Source organism: Delphinapterus leucas, chromosome 5 (assembly GCF_059928025.1).
Source record: "Delphinapterus leucas isolate spDelLeu-1000000601 "Yukka" chromosome 5, BTC_Dleu_Yukka2, whole genome shotgun sequence".
Classification (NCBI taxonomy): domain Eukaryota; kingdom Metazoa; phylum Chordata; class Mammalia; order Artiodactyla; family Monodontidae; genus Delphinapterus; species Delphinapterus leucas.
Genome location: NC_143133.1, coordinates 101784338 through 101803427, shown reverse-complemented (window position 1 = coordinate 101803427; position 19090 = coordinate 101784338). Strand labels below are relative to the sequence as shown.

General features: G+C 37.2%; 1 protein-coding gene across 10 annotated transcripts in view; it reads right to left on the bottom strand.

Annotated features, from left to right (window-relative positions):
- Positions 1-19090, bottom strand: part of KLHL2 (kelch like family member 2) — a 126369-nt gene that overhangs the window by 4681 nt on the left and 102598 nt on the right. For all 10 annotated transcript variants that reach the window (XR_016393360.1, XM_089912288.1, XM_022561617.3 and 7 more), the window contains 7 exons: positions 17057-17173; positions 15734-15883; positions 10614-10731; positions 3030-3227; positions 2556-2657; positions 1255-1383; positions 480-620 (listed from right to left, as the gene is read on the bottom strand). Coding sequence is in view for 9 of the 10 variants with exons in the window: in XM_089912288.1 (XP_089768414.1) it covers positions 480-620; positions 1255-1383; positions 2556-2657; positions 3030-3227; positions 10614-10731; positions 15734-15883; positions 17057-17173 (955 nt within the window). In the remaining variant the exon portion in view is untranslated. The remainder of the gene's footprint in view (positions 1-479; positions 621-1254; positions 1384-2555; positions 2658-3029; positions 3228-10613; positions 10732-15733; positions 15884-17056; positions 17174-19090) is intronic.

The window sequence follows — 19090 nt, the reverse complement described above, 5'->3', positions numbered from 1 at the left end:
TTTTCCATTTTCTAGAAACCCTGAACTGTATTAAATTGAGGTTGCTTCTTCAGGCTTCCCCTCCAGATTCAGATAAACAACTAGCTTTTTTATCTGGTATAAATATTTACTCAACTAGACTAAATTCCCTGAGAACTGGGCTCCAGAATGTGATACAGGTAGACACTCAAAAATGTCTGTGGTAAGAATGAATGAATTCAAGTATCAAATAAAGAGGGTTCTTCCTCTAATTAAGTCTCTACATTCATCACCAAAAAGTAAACTTTGACAGATATTATAAGTTAACAGAAGGATCACATCAACCTGTTATGTCCAGACACTATACTAGGCATTCACTATATAGGATTATTACAAAAGTTTCTGCCTTTAAAGAGCAAGTCTATTAGGGAACTCAGATCAGTAAAAGAACAATGGAAATACACAGTGATACTCTGAATACAATTCAGTATAAATTTTGTAATCATAAACTAGATAGATACCTGCATTTCTTCTACACATGTTCATATCTGCAACCTGTCTCCATGTGTTGGTGGCGGGATCATACACTTCAACACTTTTTCGTACTAAAGGGCCATCATGACCCCCGACAGCATACAATAAGTTGTTTAGCACACCAACACCTGTAAAACACAAAGAACCAAACAATAGTAGAGTAAAAGGGACAAGAAATTTATAATATACTAGGGTTTCTTCAAATGACTTGTAAATAAAACTTCTGAAATGATTATTCATATTAAAAGTCAATATTAAAGCATACGGCCTAAGAAGTAGAAACAAATAGAATTACAAATGAGAATCTCAGAACTATTGTTCTAAAAAAGCATGTCAAATACAATAAAAATAATACGCAGGTGAAACACAGAGAGGGAAGTCCTTTACACGAATCTTTTGAAAACAACTTTCGTGATAAAAGCAAACCAATATTAGAGCATAAAATCTGTAAGCAATGGATATGGAGTTGATTATTAAGCAAGTTCTCCAATAAGCACTAAAAACAAAAACCTAAAAGTAATGCCAAACAATATAAATAATTAAACAAAACAGAAGCCTTTAATATAACACTTTAGAAATTTTACAAAGTGAAATTTAAGTGCAGCTACCTACCAACTCTACCTGCATAATGCAAAAGACATTTTAAGTGTCACTAGAATCAGCATATATTTTCTGATAATATAAAGAGATGCCATCATTTCACTTGTTTAATTCTTTTCCATCATTTCCATGCTTCAATTACTAAATGAGGTTCCTATTCACCTGCTCCACTCCGTCTGGTACTCATTTCTGCTATATAGGTCCACTCATTTGCTGTGGCACTGTAGCATTCTACTGTGCTGAGACACTGACGTGAAGCTCCATCATAACCCCCGACAGCATAAAGCAGACCTAAACATGGAATCACAGAGAAAGCCAAATTCATAAAGAGCTATTTTTTCAAGTCAGGAAATAATATATTTTCCTCCTTGGTAGCAGAGTTTACCTTTAAAGTATTAGGAACTATTTAAAATCTTGCCTAATGGTGATAGGTGGACTTACCAAATCATATTATTAAGATCTGCAGAATATATATGATATTAATTTAACACTTTCATCAATAATCTGACTGATAGAACAAGAAAGTACACTCAGTATACCTTTGGATAAACACTATTTGGTAAGTGAACATCCTGGAAAACCAAATTAAATATCAAAGTTATCTTAGTAAATTGAAAAAAAAGTTGAATCAAGAGTCAGTACCAGTATACAATGGAATATTATTTGGCAATAAAAAGAAATGAAGTACTGGTAAAATGCTACAGCATGAACAAACCTTGAACATTATGCCAAGTCAAAGAAGCCAGTCACAAAGGACCACATACTGCAATGTATGATTTCATTAATATGAAATGTCTGTAAGTGGAAAATCTATAGAGAGACAGAAAAGTAGATAGTGTTTGCTGAGGGCTGGGAGGATGGGGATGATAGCCAAGGAGAGTAGGACTGCTTTGGGGGGTAATAAAAATGTTCTAAAATGAATTGTTATGACAGATGCACATTGGATTGTATACTTTAAATGCATGAATTGTATGGTATGTGAATTCTATCTCAGTAAAGCTGGTAAAAGAAAAGTTGGTGCAGAGGATTATACCCACCATGGGGAGGGGGTGGGAACCCACAAATTCGCCCAACCAAGTAAAAAAAAAAATCATACTAATTAAACTCTTTTGGGGGACAAAGTAGGATATAAATAAATAACTGTGGCAACCCATCCCTTAAATGTTAAACAGCCCTTCTCCAGATGTAAAATTTCATACCATGCCATCTGGTTTGTTCCCCAGATGACTGTATTAAAGTCAGTTAGTAATATTACACAGGTGACACAGAGAGAGGGAGAAGGAGGGGGACAGAGAGAGAGGGAGGGGGACCAGAGGGCGGGCGTGCCTTATTTTAAAAAGGGATAACTAGCGTTTTCCAATAGCCACTATTTCCCTTTTAAATGGCCCTTTGGTTGCCCATTTAGAAAACCAGAGTCCGGGTTACAGGAAGAACCACTCACAACCACCGGGAAGCCGACCCACCTCCAACTACGGCAACACCCACGCTGCTCCTCCTCGTGTTCATGGGGGCCACGTGGAACCACTCGTTAGACTTGATGTTGTAAGCCTCCACCGAGGACAGCCCTGTAATAAAGCACAACGCACTGCACCTCAGGTTCCTTATATGTATTAGTAGGGGAAATACTTCAGCTGCATTAAAGTGGGCCAAAATCCAATTATGTGTCAAAGAGGAAGAGCGAGCTCCTACACAAGCTACTGACATTTACTGGCTTTTTAAACTTGGGAAGATGACTGACACTGAAGCATGAGAAAGAAAATTTACATACTGAGCACTCTTAACATCATTTAAAGGAATTCTGGATGGAAATTTTAAACTTATCTTCACAATACCTGTTAAAACATTCAAATGCCTCCTAATTTTGCTAGGCCTTGTTCCATAAATGTGATCGCTATGTTAATTCTAACAGCAATGAAGGAAAGATAAAAGAAAATTGCCTGTACTCCCGTCAAAGCCTCCTACGGCATATAACAGTCCGTTCAACACAGCAGCCCCCAGGGTGCTTCTCCGGTCTCGCATGTTAGCAACACTGGTCCACTGATCTTTCACGGGGTCATAGGAATCCACAGTGCGGACCCTTAAGGAGCCATTAAAGCCACCGACAGCAAAAACGAGTCCAGCCATGTAGACCATCCCTGAAAAAGAAATACAGCAGTTAATGATGCATGTGCAACCCAACTGCTATCAACATCTAAAGACTGCATTCCAAACAGTCTACAGCTGTTGTCAGAACAGAAGTCCCCCTCAGGAGAAGCCTGGCTGAATAGGTCCTAAGAAACGCTATTCATTAGCGAGAATATAGAATGAATAGACTGTGCTCCTTACTACTACTGAAAAATGCAATGGCATGGGCTGAGGTACTATTTTGACTCTTGGCTTCTTCAAAGACTTACTTACAGACGTAAACAATGAGCCAATATTTTCCAACTACTTGAACCTGTATACATCTCCCATGGCTTTCAATTTTGGACCTTCTACTCAAAAATACCAGACCAAGTGCTCTTCAAAAGAATCAAGGGCATGAAAGATAAGGAAAGACTACGGAACTGTCACAGATCAGAAGAGACTAAGAAAACATGACAACTAAATGCAATATAACAAGGGAGGATCAAGATGGCAGAGTAGGAGGACATGGAGCTCACCTCACCCACAAACGCATCAAACATACATCTACATATGGAACAATTCTCACAGAAAACCAACTGGAAACTGGCAGAAGATCTCTTTTACAACCAAAGCTGCAAGAAAGATCTCCACGTAACCCAGCAGGATTGGGGGAAAAAGGCATTCAGAACAGGACTGGCACCCCTGGGAGGGATCTGTGAAGGAGGGAAGGTCCACACAGGCAGGACCTCGCCCTGGGGAGCCCCTCTGCCTGCTACGAAGTCTGCCAGGACAGATAGAGGGACTGGAGGTGTTACAGACCTTGGTTCTTGGACTCTTTAAGCAACAGAAATTGATAAGAGGCCAGATGAGGAATTCAGGCAAGGCTTTATTGGGACTTGTGCTTAGCATGAGGGAGCAAAAACAAGTAACAGGCTCCCTTTCTTGCTCCCTGAGGAGAGGGGAGCTGTTTCCTTAAATGGGGTGAGAGTGGGGGCACATAGGTGGCTTGGGCTGGAGGCGTGGCTTAAGTGGTCTGCCCACCCCTTGGTGGTGGTGGGTGCAGGGATCATGCCCAGTGCCCTGCTTTTGCTCCTAGCACTTCAGAAGTGGCAGCTGGGTTTTGGCCTTATTATTCATAATTACCCTGACTACACATGTGCACAGTTATTTTTAGTCCCTTAGAGTTCCTTTGTATTCTGTTGCTCAAGGAGATGTTTGTCCAGGTGCAAGCTCTGCAGTAAAGGGTCCCAAGTCCCAGGTCCCAGCCTGTCTCAGAGGGGCCTGGTCTCTGCTCTCAAGGAGTGTGTGGGTGCTGGTTTACTAGCAATCAGAGCAGAGCTGATAGCTGTAACCTCACCACGCTTCCCAGTCTGAAATGCATGATGGGCAGGGATGCTAGTATGCACAGCGGCTAGATGCTGAGTCTTGGGCAGACGGGCCCAGGAAGAGGACTCTGTCTACCTGCATGGAGACAGCTTGGAGGGCCTGGGGTATGGCCTTATCAAACCTCAGAGCCCACTGTCAGCATTCACACCATGGGGGAGGGTCCAGATCCAGTGGACATTGTTGGTGCACACACCACAGAAATGCGTGTTTTGGGTGGGAAGCCCCTTGGGAGGAGTATACAGGGGTTCCTTTTCTGTCTGGAGCACTCTAGTTCTGCCCAGCCCACACTGAAGCTTGGAGCCAGATCTAGTGCAGATAGGTCCTGGGAGAGGCCTGCCACAGAGGCAGCCCAGGTCCCAGGTGGCAGCACAACCGCCTTGACTCCTGCAGCCACAGCACCCCAGCCCCCAGCACCAGCCCACTCCACACCACACACCATAGCCTAGCACTAGATCTGGGACAAACACAGTGGAGAAAGGGACACGACCTTGGGCTGCTTCTGGGCAGAACTGCAGATGACTGCAGAGGCGGTGCATAGGTTCACTGTGACCACATGGGCCTCACTTGCTTCACTTCACCTCCTTTGCAACAGAGGCCTCACTTCACCTCCTTTGCAACAGAGCAAGGGCAATGGAGCCATATCAAATCTGAGACTCAGGGTTTCTACTCAAACAAATGAGGAGCAGACCTTGCCCCTGACAAGGCTGTGACATCCACAGAGAAAAGAGGAGGCTGTGCCCAATATTCAGGGCAGGCTCTAGACACCACAACTCCAATCACGCCCCCTTATCAAGGGGATAATGGCCAGCACACTCTGAGGAAAGATATGGTTGGCACACAGCCCTTGCACCAAAAAATACTGGACTTACACAGTCTATACAGGGATGCTCCCATATAAAAACAGCCCTTTCAGACCACAATAGACAACTGTTTCTCCTAAATTCATAGAGACAGACAAAGTCAAGTAAAATAAGAAAGCAGGGGAACTACTCCCAATTAAAAGAACAAGAGAAATCCCCTGAAAGAACAAATAATGAAACAGACCTCTCCTATCTACCAGACTTCTAGTTCAAAAAGGAGGTAATAAAGATGCTGAAGGGATTAAAGATTACTGATAGAAATGCAGATCACTATAACAAGGAACTAGAAACTATAAAATGAACCAGTCAAAACTAGACAACTCAATTGCAGAGATAAAAACAAATCCAGAGGCAATGAATTGTAGACTAAATAATGCAGAAGAATGAATAAGTGATCTGGAAGATAGAATGATGGAAATCATCCAATCAGAGCAGCAGACAGAAAGACAAATGAAAAAAACAAACAAACAAAAAAACCCCAAAGTAACATACAAGATCTATGGGATAATATAAAGCATACCTATGCAAAATAGGGGGGTTGCAGAAAGAGAAAAAGGGCTCAAAAATGTATTTGAAGAAATTATGGCTGAAAACCTCCCAAACTTAAGAAGGAAACAGATATCCAGGTAGAGGAAGCACAGAGGGTCCCAAACAAGATGAACCCAATCACACCCACACCAACACATTTCATAATTAAAATGGCAAAAGAGATACTAGGTCAAAAAACAAGCCTCAACAAATTTAAGAGGATAGAAATTATTTCAAGCATTTTTCCTTCCACAACAGTATAAAACTAGAAATCAACCACAAAAAGAAAAATGGGAAAAAACTGAACACATGGAGACTAAACAACATGCTACTAAAAAAACAATGGTCACTGATGCAATCAAATAAGAAATCAGAAAATGCTTTGAGACAAATGACAATGAAAAACACAACCTTACAAAAACTACGGGATGCAGCAAAAGCAGTTCTAAGAGAGAAGGTCATAGCCACACAGGCCTTCCTCAAGAAAAAAACTCAAATAAACAACCTAACCTACCACCTAAAAGAATCAGAACAAGAACAAACAAAACCAAGGTCAGCAGAAGGAAAAATAATAAGGATAAAAGAGGAAATAAAGAAAATGAAGATCAAAAAAACAACAGGAAAGATCAATAAAACCAAGAGCTGGTTTTTAGAAAAGATAAACAAAATTGACAAACCTCTAGCTAGGCTCACCAAGAAGAAAAGAGAGCAGATCCAAATAAACAAAATAAGAAATGAAAGAGGAGAAATAACAACCACAGAAATACAAAAAATCAGAAGAGAATACTGTGAACAGTTATATAATGACAAATTGGACCTCCTAGAAGAAATGGAAAAGTTTCAAGAAACATATAACTGGCCAAAACTGAGTCAAGAAGGAACAGATAATTTGAACAGACTGATTATTAGAAGTGAAATATAATCTGTAATGAAAACAACTCCCTGCAAACAAAAGACCAGGACCATACAGCTTACCTATCCTTCTCAAACCATTCCAAAAAATTACAGAGTAAGGAACACTTCTAAAATCATCGTATGAGGGCACCATCATCCTGATACCAAAACCAAACAAAGACACTACAGAAAAAGAAAATTACAGGCCAATATCTCTGAAGAATATACATGTAAAATTCCTCAACAAAATATTAGCAAACCAAATCCAACAATACAGAGAAAGGATCATATCTCATGATCAAGCTGGATTCATTCCAGGGTAAAAAGGGTGGTTCAACATACGCAAATCAATCACTATAATACACCACCTTAACAAAAGAAAAGAAAAAAACCACATGATCATATCAATAGATACAGAATAAGCATTTGATAAAATTCAACATCCACTCATGACGAAAACTCTCACCAAAGTGGGTATAAAGGGAACATATCTCAACATAATAAAAGCCATTTATGACAAAGCCACAGCCAACATAATACTCAACGGCGAAAAGCTGAAAAACTTCCCGCTAAATTCCGGAACAGGACAAGGATGTCCACTATTACCACTTCTATTCAATATTGTATTGGAAGTCCTAGCCACAGAAATCAGACAAGAAAGAGAAATAAAATGTATCCAAATGGAAGTGAAGAGGTAAAACTGTCACTATTTGCAGATGACGTGACACACTATATAGAGAACCCTAAAGACTCCACACGAAAAGTATTAGAACTAATAAATTCAGCATGGTGGCAGGATACAAGATTAATATACAGAAATCTGTTGCATTCCTTTACACAACAACAAAATATCAGAAAGTAAAAAAAAAAAAAAATCCCATTTAAAATCCCAACAACCTAAGAATAAACTTAACCAAGGAGATGAAAGACCTATACACTGAAAACTATAAAACAATGATAAAGGAAGCTGAAGATAATTCAAAGAACTGGAAAGAAATCTCATGCTCTTGGAAAAATTAATGTTAAAATGACCATACAATTTACAGATTAAATGCAATCCTTATCAGAATATCCATGATATTTTTCAAAGAACTAGAACAAATAATACTAAAATATAATACTAAAAAATAATACTAAAACTTATATGGAACCACAAAAGACCCAGAAATGCCAAAGAAATCCTGAGGAAAAAGAACAAAGCTGGAGGCATAACTCTTCCAGACTTAGACACTACTACAAAGCTACAGTAATCAAAGCAGCATGGTATTGGCACAAAAACAGACATATAGATAAATGGAAGTGAACAGAGAGCCCAGAAATAAACCCACACACCTATGGTCAATTAATCCACGACAAAGGAGACAAAACTATATAATGGAGAAAAGACAGTCTCTTCAACAAATAGTGTTGGGAAAGCTGGACAGCTGCATGTAAATCAATGAAATTAGAACACTCCCTCACACCATACATAAAAGTAAACATAAAATGGTTTAAAGACTTAAATGTAAGACATGATACCATAAAACTCCTAGGAGAGAACATAGGTGAAACATTCTTGGAAATAAATCATAGCATTATTTTCTTAGAGAAGTTTCCCAAGGCAAAAGAAATAAAGGCAAAAATAAACAATAGGACCTAATCAAACTTAAAAGCTTTTGCACAGCAAAGAAAACCATCAACAAAATAAAAGAGAACCTACGGAATGGAGAAAATATTTGCAAACGATGTGACTGACAAGGGGTTAATAACCCAGATATACAAATAGCTCATACTATTCAAAAAAGAACCCCAAACAACCCAATCAGGAAATAGGCAAAAACCTAAATAGACATTTCTCCAAAGAAGATATGTAGATGGCCAACAGGCACATGAAAAAGATGCTCAACATCTCTGTTAGAGAAATGCAAATCAAAACCACAATGAGGTCTCACCTCACAGTGGTCAGAATGGCTATCATCAAAAAGTCTACAAATAATAAATGGTGGAGAGGATGTGAAGAAAAGGGAACCCTGCTGTTGGTGGGAATGTAAATTGGTGCAGCCAGTATGGAAAATGGTATGGAGTTTCCTTAAAAAAAACTGAAAATATAACTATGATATGATCCAGCAATCCCACTCCTGGGCATATATCTGGAAAGGATGAAAACTATAATTTGAAAAGATACATGCACCTCAGTGTTCAGAGTAGCACTATTTATTGGGTTGGCCAAAAAGTTCATTTGGGTTTTTCTGTAACCTTATGGAAAAACCTGTACGAACTTTTTGGCCAGCCCAATACAATAGCAAAGACATGGAAACAACCCAACTGCCCGTCAACAGATGATTGGTTTAAGAAGATGTGTTATATATACAATGGAATATTACTCAGCCATAACAAAGAATGAAATACTGCCATTTGCAGCAACATGGGTGGACCCAGAGAATATCATACTAAGTAATAGTAATATGCCAATGCTAATTTCTTAGTTTTGATAACTGCATCACAGTTTTTTAAGATATTAATATTAGGGAATTACACACACACAAATAATTTGTGAGTAACACTTTTCTACACAAGAAACAAATCTTTAAGTCCAAGGACAAAATTCTGATGTACAGGAATTCATAAAAAGTAACATTGTTAAATGGCCAAAATAACACAAAAATAATGCAAGTAAAGTCAGAAGATAAAAGATTAATACAAATAAACATTCACACCACAAATGACAAAAAGGCTACTTCCCTTAATGTATTAAATCAATAAAATAGTATAATAAAAAAATGGCAAGAATCATGAACTGACTATTCAGAAAGATGTTTAACTTTCCTCATAATAAAAGTGCAAAGTAGATAATGAGATAGCATTTTTCACCTACCAGATTGCAAAACTCAATTTAATTATAAGGTGTTATAGGGTATGTAGGGAAATTTGTACCTTCATACTTTACTGTTAGTGGAAGTAATAATTGGTATATCTTCCTTGCATACTCTTTGAATCATTAATTCTAGAGTTTTATCCCACTAAAATATATTAGCATACATACATAATAATATATGTATAAGGAATTCATTGCAGTACTATTTATAACATAAGATTAAAAACAATTTTAATGTTCAATTAAAAACTAGTAAAAATTATACTACATCCAGATCCCTGTCCAACATACTAGACAGCTTGAAAGGAATGGGTTAACTTTATGCTGTTATGTAACAATTTCTAGGATATACTGTTAAAGGACTACCATGGTAGAAATGTTCTGTTACACTTAGAACTCATTTGCTATGGGAGCTATGATTTATGGATCCAGGTTTGAGTCACAGGAAGAATCCTTAGAATTTGCAACTGCCTCTTCTGATTACAGTTTTGGATAAATAAAGTCTATTTCAACAAATGTTTGTAAAATGAATGCTTGGAAGAAGGAAACTGTGGCTTATTAGCTAAGTCAGGAATCTCTTAGAACCAAGGGTCCCAACCTAAAGAATTCTCAACACTTCAGCAAAGGTAAGTAGGAAAATATCCAGCAAATTGCTAGCTACTCCACTTTATACTAGAGAATCTAGTATAAAGAATATGTAAATTGAAGACAGAGCAGCTATCCCCATCGATGTCTTATGAGTTGCACGGGGCTCCTCAATCACTCTGTAATCACATGGTTATTTTAATCAAAGCTTTTCCAATAAAGATTCTTCTAGCTAATAAAATAAGACCTGAGAGAGAAGCTCCCAATGACCCAGCAATAGGGAAATGACCGCAATGCATGATGCTTACCTGCCCTACATCTCCTGGAAGGCAATTCTGCTACTTGGTGCCATCGTTCTTCTTTGAAGTCATAGCATTCCACACTGCGGATAGCCTTTGGTGCTTGGCCCCCAACTACCACCATTAACTGCAAGGGCAGAAGTAGAGGCACTTGAACCAACAACTACTGCATGTTCAGGGATTTAAAATGTCTTACAAAGACAATGACATGGAGAATATTAGGATGAAGATGGTAGGGGGAGCTGGGGGAAAACAACCACCTCATCAACATTTAATAAACATCAACAAAGGGGACACATGTATGTTAGAACTACAATTCTATTTTCTAGCACATTTAGTCAAAAATAAGGATATCAGAAACTAAGTTTCTGATCCTTCAAGCAAAAGCAGTATTTAAGCCAAAAACAGCAGGCAGTCAGCACTGGCAAGGCTGCAGTGTCATAGGGCTTGCTATAAACTAGATCCCAGCTTTGTAATGACCAGGGATTAGATCTCCACAATCTAGGAAAGCAGACAGAAGTGAAATTTATGTTAGTGGGTAGGTGAGATGAAAAGGACAATAAGGTATTAAAGAAAGATGGAAGAAGGAAAAAAAAAACCTATTGAAAAAGGAGGACTAATTGAATTGGAGTTCACAAGAGAGCACAGATTCCCAGATGTCAAGTAAAGAGACCTCCCTGGATGCCCCACAAATAAAACAACCAAGAGGACAGATAATGGAGATACTAGAAATCATAACGAATGAATGAAGAACAGTCCAGCGCTGAGAATAAGTGAGGTCCATAAACTTCTTCAATTCAATTCAATCGAACAACTATTTATTAAGTGCCTATCTTCCATATTTGATCAGAACTGTGCTAAGATGTTCTACATAAGAAATGTAAGACAGGGTCTCTACCCCCAAGAGCTATTAGATATCACTAAGGAGACAAGACTCTAAAGTACTTCAAGAACTATATACAATTATATGTGACCAGAAAGCTATGATTAGTTATAGACATTAATTGCTATTCCTGATCAGAAAATGAAACATAGTCATAATTTAGTGAAAGCTTCCTGGAGGGAGTAGAACCTTGAGAGATAGATGGGATTTAGCAATCAATGTATTTGTCTTTTAATGAGTATAAGTGGGCACACCGGGCACTCTTTGGAAACACTGAAAACACAGCTGTCAATTCAGAAGAACGTATAAGTTAATGATGTCACGTGTGTAACACTGTAAAGAATGGCAAGGACCTGTCAAGGGAAAAGTGAGATGACAGGAAAAATGGATGTTCAAAAGAAACAAAAAATCAAAACAAACAGAAGATGGAATGACTCATGCATACAAAAAGGGAAGGTTTGCAACCTTGACTGAGCAACGACCTACCTGTACTTGGAACTACAGAAAGATGGGTACACAGAAATCAGAATAAATCTTGTTTCCTAAAAGAAGCCTATTTTAGTAATTTATTTACTGGAAAATATAAAGAATTTTAAAGGTTTTAAAAAGAAGACTGAATGTAGCACAGTTATATAATTTCTTTTCTGACCTGCCATTCCTCTAGTGTTGAATACAAATAAATAAAAGAATTAACAAAGAAAATCTGCAATACCCTTCCCTCCTAATCCCAAAGGGAAAAAAGGGAGGGGCAAGGTTATGAAATCACAGAGGTGAAACAGACAGTAAGATCAATCCTGTATCTAGAGGTCTATAGAAGACCTACCTGTGCTTAACTTTTAAACTCTGCCCGGCAGTTAGACAACAGTTCAAAGAGGTTTGGTTAACATCTCTGATAAAGATCAGTTTAAAAAATCTCTAAAGGGAATACTTTTCAAATAATCCTTGAGAAACAATACGGTTTATTAGATTTCATGATTCTCAACTATGAATCTTGTGATTTCCACACAATAGTTCACTTCTTGTAGATCAAAATGAGGATGGAAGGGAATATGTGCTACCGAATATAGAGACACGTAGTAATATCTGTTCTTTACTCACCCAAGAGAAGTAAAATGGGGTGAGGACTTGGAACTCCAGGAATCAGAGATAGTGGGGAAAGGAAGAATGTATCATGGGAAGACAAGAGCAGGAGAGCAGGGATATTTGTATGAGATCAAGAGACGGTGATAAAAACCACTGTGCTACTAGCATCAAAAGAGGTGTCATGACTCTGACACCCCAATTATTTGTGACGCCTGATCTGAGAGACATCATACTAGTTTATGCTAATGCAAAGGAATAGAAAACTGGGAAGACATTTGTATGGAAAAGTTAAATGTGACATATTTAAGGAAGGCAAGGGGTCGGGAGTTACACAAATTCAAGTGACCATCCTGAAATGTAGATCAATTAAACTTTGTTCTTTCATTTTCTTCACCTATTAAATATTAGTTTTGCCTCCTGAAATACCAAGTTTCATAATTTTCCAACTGGAAATCTTAATAGATATCCTGGGTAAAAAAAAGAAAAATAAATATATAGAAATAATAAGATTGCATTTGTAAAAATACAGATTCCAAAGATAAAAAGAAGCTAACAACAAAGCACAGCAGCAAAACATATACAGTTTTTCATTATACTGTCCAAATCCAAGAGTGCCTTACACAATCCCAAGACGGTTTACTGACGATACAAAATATCGTCATATAAATAATATCTGAGATATAAAATAATATCTGAGATATAAAAAGATCTTTGATGCAAATTAGTATGCGTCCACAGAATCAGAGCCTAATTAGTCACTGTCATGGTAGAAACATTATCTATTATTCCAGCATTGCTACCACATTTTGTCTCGTAGGTCTTGCCATGATTATGATATGTCAGCAAAAGAAATTAATCTTTGCCTCATTCTTACCTACCTATTTAGAATTAATCATGAGTACAACCACTCTAAAATGACAAACAGTGCTACTGAAAAACGTGTCCAACACAAGCAATTTTGCAAAAACATGGGCAGATAAATAAACTTTGAGGAGAGACTATGCAAATGCAAAATCAGGAGCTGAGTAGCTCCCTGCTACCTGGGTCTGCAACCCTCCTCCCCAGCCACCCTGAGAGAACAGAAGAGAACCTTCATGGATCAGCATACCCACCACAAAATCAGAGCTAAAGAACTGAGAAACCGAAAGTTTAATACAGTTAGGAGGGTCACTCCAAAGCCACAACCAGAGAAGCCCAGAGAGTGTCAACTGAACAGATAGATGATCACAACTCTACATAAGAGAAAATACTTGATAGGATTTTACCAAAGACTCTTTAGAATGTTTTCAAAAGCGACATGCTTATTACAGAAATTAGAAGAGAATTAGTTTTCTCTCTAAAGGTTAAGGCATAGCTAAAGATAGCAAAGCTAAAGATGCCAGCAGAGGGAATATGCAAGTTAAGAAGAGATCTTTTATAAATATGAAATGTTTAAAAAGTATTAAAGATAAAACAAGCTATTTAGAAGGAAGTTAAAGAGACCAGCATAAAAGAAATAATAATTCGAATGGGCTAAGCCTATGAACAACTTTTATAAATCTATTTTTTTTGTAAGAACAAAAACTGACACCAAATAATATGGACAAATATGAAGTAATGAAGACTTATAGAGACGGCTACTTATAAAAGGAGGTAAAAGGGTATTTGGAAAATGTGAACACTTATAAAATCAGCAGACCCAGATGGCATGCATACTAAGGTGTTAAGGGAACTAGCTAATGTACTTACTGAGCCACTTACAATTATTTTTGAAAAATCTTGGAGAACTGAGGAGAGATCAGAAAATTTAAAAACGGCAAATACCAATTTTCAAAATAGGGTAGGAAGTGAGTGCCTTGTAAATACTTTTTAAGTGATAATAATTCTCAGTAAAAATTTAGAATATTTTGAGAAAAGCATTTGAACTTCCAGGAGCCTATGAAACGATGAGTAACACGCAGAGGGATGTTAAAAAAAAAAGCATGCCAAATTTGAATCTATATGATCCTGAATCTCAATAGATGTTATGTGCCAAATTATTTACTTTTTGGCTTAGATAATAAACATAATCATATAGACTGAAACTTCCTACAAACGGACTATGTTGGTAAGTGGGTATTTCTAATGAGGTATCACCAGGGAGAGTACTGAAGTCCATTTTAAATTAAAATATTTACTAATGATCTAGAAAAAAGGAGGGAGTAGCACACTGGCAAAATACAGTTGGTTCTAAATTGAGAACTCTTGTTAACACTGGGCAAAACAGAAAAACACTACTAATATGGATTTGAAGCAATTAAAATGTAGACTCCAAAAAAATAAAATAAAATTGAAAAAACACTAAATAAAAGCATTAAAGTGAAAGAATTTAAAAGATTTAATTTAATGAAAAGGTAAAGTAATAACTAAAGGTGATATAAGAAAACAGTGGATAACAGATTAATTCTTATTTCTTAATTCATCATTGCCCCAAACACACATGAGAGCTAAAAATCAATACATAAATAAAAGCATTATATTATGGGTCATTCTGATTAGACCATACACAAAATGGTGCTTAAAGTGCTGGTCTCCTAGTACTGTAAAGATGCAAACAGAGCAGAAGGAATTGCAAACAGAGAGACAGAAATGAGGGGTTATTCGTAAGGAAAATTAAATCAGTAAGACATGAATGGCTTCAACTAAAAAGGTAAAGGTAGAATATGAACTTTCACAGAGGAATTACATGAACACTGGAGATCTGGGAAAACATATGGAAAAATCTACACTGAAATGACTATGTATGATGGGTGAGTGAACCATCAAATAGTACACAACAGACAATAGGAAGGAACAAAAGGAACAAGCTAGCATCCTAAGTTCTTAGCAATTCTGTGAAACTAGTCGGTTTTCAGTTACTATCCAAACATGTAGCTTACAAAGAAACCTTTGTAAAGAACTAAAAAAAACTCAGAAGGGACAAATACCAGTTGCCTCTGTTCCAGAAGAGTGACATCATGTAGTTTATAAAGATTAAGTGAGTCAAACAATCCCAACCCTCCACAGACAAAATCAATAGAGAAGTTGAATTATATACACTTCAATGAATTCCTGGGCACATGGAAAATCAGATGAGTAAAATATTAACAGCCTCACTATGGGCCTTTCAGATGAGGTAGTAACAAGTATGAACAGCAGATCCTACTTTGGGAAGGTTCATGGGTGTCCTCAGTCGGGTCCGGACACTCTTCATTAATATACGCTGCTCTGTTGGTAGCAGATGATACTTCATAGCTTCAATGAGGTAATCTTTGCAAGCACTGCTGTTCTTCACCAGTGCTTCTTCCTCAACCCTCTGGAAGAAGAAATCAGACCCACCCCATGAGGGGATAGCTACTTCATGATAAGACTGACAAAGAAACAAAGTAGAGGAAAAAAGCAATAACTATCCTCCCTGGTTCAGTCTAAAAGTTACAGAGGAAAGTTTATAAATATCACTAAAAGAAAAGTAAATGATGCCCCCAAATGCTCAAGTATCTGGTCTGCAGAGCAAAATATTTATAAGTAATAAAGAAGAATTGCAATGAAAATTATATACTTCAATGTCAGCTACAAAATAATCTTTGGATAATATTATGTTCACCTATTTGTTATCTTTAAACATTAAGCCAAATAGTAAGAAAAATAAGAAAATTTAGATAATGAGTCCTTCGGGTGGGGGAGGAAATATTTATAAATTAAAGATGTCTTTTTAAAGCACAAACTAAATACCTGGAAAAGGAATTCAAAATACTTTATAACAATGTGCCTACACCACAAATAAAACTTGTCCTTGCTATCCCTGACATCAAGTGCAAGACAGATTTTTTCTGTTCATTTTCTTAAAGGCAGAGTACCAATGATTATACAAATTACAACAAATAATGAGGCTTCAAGAAATTCTAAAATGATCAGATCTAATCTCCTAATAAAGAAATGTTTCATTACATGGTTTCAATTATAAATTAAAATGTTGAAATGTTCCTAGTAGAATATTAATAAAACAATAAATTTAAAATTGTTCAGAGACTACTAAAGATCCATTTATTGCTATTTATTTCAAATAACCTGGTTTTCCTCAGTTTAGAAGTAAAGACAGAAACCAAATGCAAGCCACTGAAACTGTGAAGGAAAATTAAAAAGTATTTGAGTTGAACATCAAAATTCCATTTCTACAGAGCAGTCAGAGCAGGCTATCAAAAGGAAAGCAAAGGAGATGCAGAGCAGTGACACAGAGCCACAAATGCATTTATTTACATGTACTTAAGTCACCACAAATACTGCCTCCATAAGCTCTAGTACTTGCTTACTCAAATCAGAAATAGGGAAGAAGCAAACCTGTAAGACTGCCCCAAGAGTTAGCAGCTGCCAAGGACAGCAGGTGCGTTTACTGCCCTCTGCCTAGTTACCACTGTGTAACAGGAATCTACATGCTGTCAGCCCAGTGACATGGAGTAGGTGTACTCATGTGTTTTGCAAATGCTTTTACCTGAACTAAATATTCCCGAGGAAGTAAAGGTAACCGTACATGTTCCATCAGCCGAGCCATAAATTCTTGCCTTACATCCTTGTCATGGTTCACCCAAGCTATTACTGCTTCAAATACCTTGCCGAAAATATGGGGGAAAGAAAAATAAGTAATGAGTTATGTACCAAGGCATCTGAATAAAATACAATATTACATTTTGTATACAAGTCTTGCTAAGACATCCAAGTTTAATCCATGGCTCAAGTTTTTCAAATCCTGACTTATGATGCACTTGAAAAGTACATCCACTCCATTTCTTTCTTTGCTTTTTATTTTCTTCATTTGGTACTTAGTATGTACTTAATTTAAGAGGTACTCTCAGGAACTTTTAGATAATACAGTATTGTTAGTCACATTAGGTCTCTAGAACTTTTTCATCTTATAACTAGAAGTTTGTACCCTTTGACCAACATCTCCCAGATTCCCCTACTCCCAGCCCCTGGTAACCACCACTCAACTCTCTATGGGTTTGACTTTTGAGTCTGCATATAAGTGAGATGATACAGTATTTGTCTTTCTCTGACTTATTTCACTTAGCATAATGCCCTCAAGGTCCATCCATGTTATCACAAAAGGCAGCATTTCCTTCTTTTTATGGCTGAGTAATAATCCATTGTGTGTATATAGCACCTCTCTATCCATTCATTCAGGTTGTTTCCACATCTTGGTTATTGTGAAAAATGCTGCAGCCAACACAGCAATACAGATATCTCTTCAAGATTCTGTTTTTATTTCCTTTGGATACATACTCAGAAGTGGGACTGCTGGATCATATGGTAGATCTACTTTTAATTTACTAGATACTTTAATAAGTACTTGAGTACTTTTATGTATTTAGTGAGTACTTTTTGCTGGGTATTTACTACATATTTCATCAAGTACATTATCTAATCTTCTTGAACTTGAGTGGCAGCGGTGATAATTTGATGATATATGATCTAATTCATTGTTGACAACCTCTCCAAATTGAATTTGGTTCTACTTACTTAGATTTAAATCTAAAGTCCCTTTTGAATAAAGCACCCAAAATAATAAAGCAAAGTGATATCTGGAATGAAAATCATGTACTCTTAGCAACAACTCATTTTTTGGCTTTTTCTTTGGGTTTACAAACAAATGCTGGACCATATACTTCTAAATCAAGGATCTGCAGAATAGATTAACTCTCTTTTGTCACAACAGTAGAATGTATTAAAATATAATATTTTATATTAAAAATAATCAAAATAATAAGGGCATTACAACATATATGTATAAGAAAGCTAATAAGCTATTATGAAGACAGTATTTGACTACATAATTTCCTTCCAGACTGATGAATATACAACCCAGTAATCTTTAACGGGTTGTAGAAAATGTTTGATGATATGTAAATGAATAACTAGGAAGCAAAAAATAGGTTATTTTGATGCAGGTATAGAGCAAGAAGCTAAAAATAATCTACATTATAATTAATGAGCCTCTTTAATTCATTCAGTCACCAAGTACCTCTATGTGCCAGATGCTAGAAGATAAACAGGGTCCTGTCAATTTCTCAGCTCTGTCTTCTCTTCTCCACCCCTCTTTCTACCACCCTATGTCAGATCCTATTGCTCACTGGTAACTTCAACATCCTTCTATATGACCCTCACCCCACTTTTGGTCCATTCTGCACACCACCACTTTGGAGCTAGTCTCCAAAAATGGTCCCTAATAAACCACTTCTCTGGTATCCACACCTTATGTAGTAACCTCCCACAGGAATCTAAGCTGGCCCTGTGTAACCAACAGAAGGTTGTGGAGGCAGTGCTGTGGGGCTTCTGAAGCTGGGTCATAAGATGCCTCTGGTCTCTTGAAATGCTCATTTGGGGGAAGCCAGGTGTCATGTAAAAAGTCTGATTACTGGAGATGAGATGCTATGAGACCCAAGCCAGTCATAGAGAGGAAGGGAGGTGGGGAGGGTGAGCTACCAACCAATACCTGGCCCAGGAGCCAGACAAGCGAGTGAAGGAACCA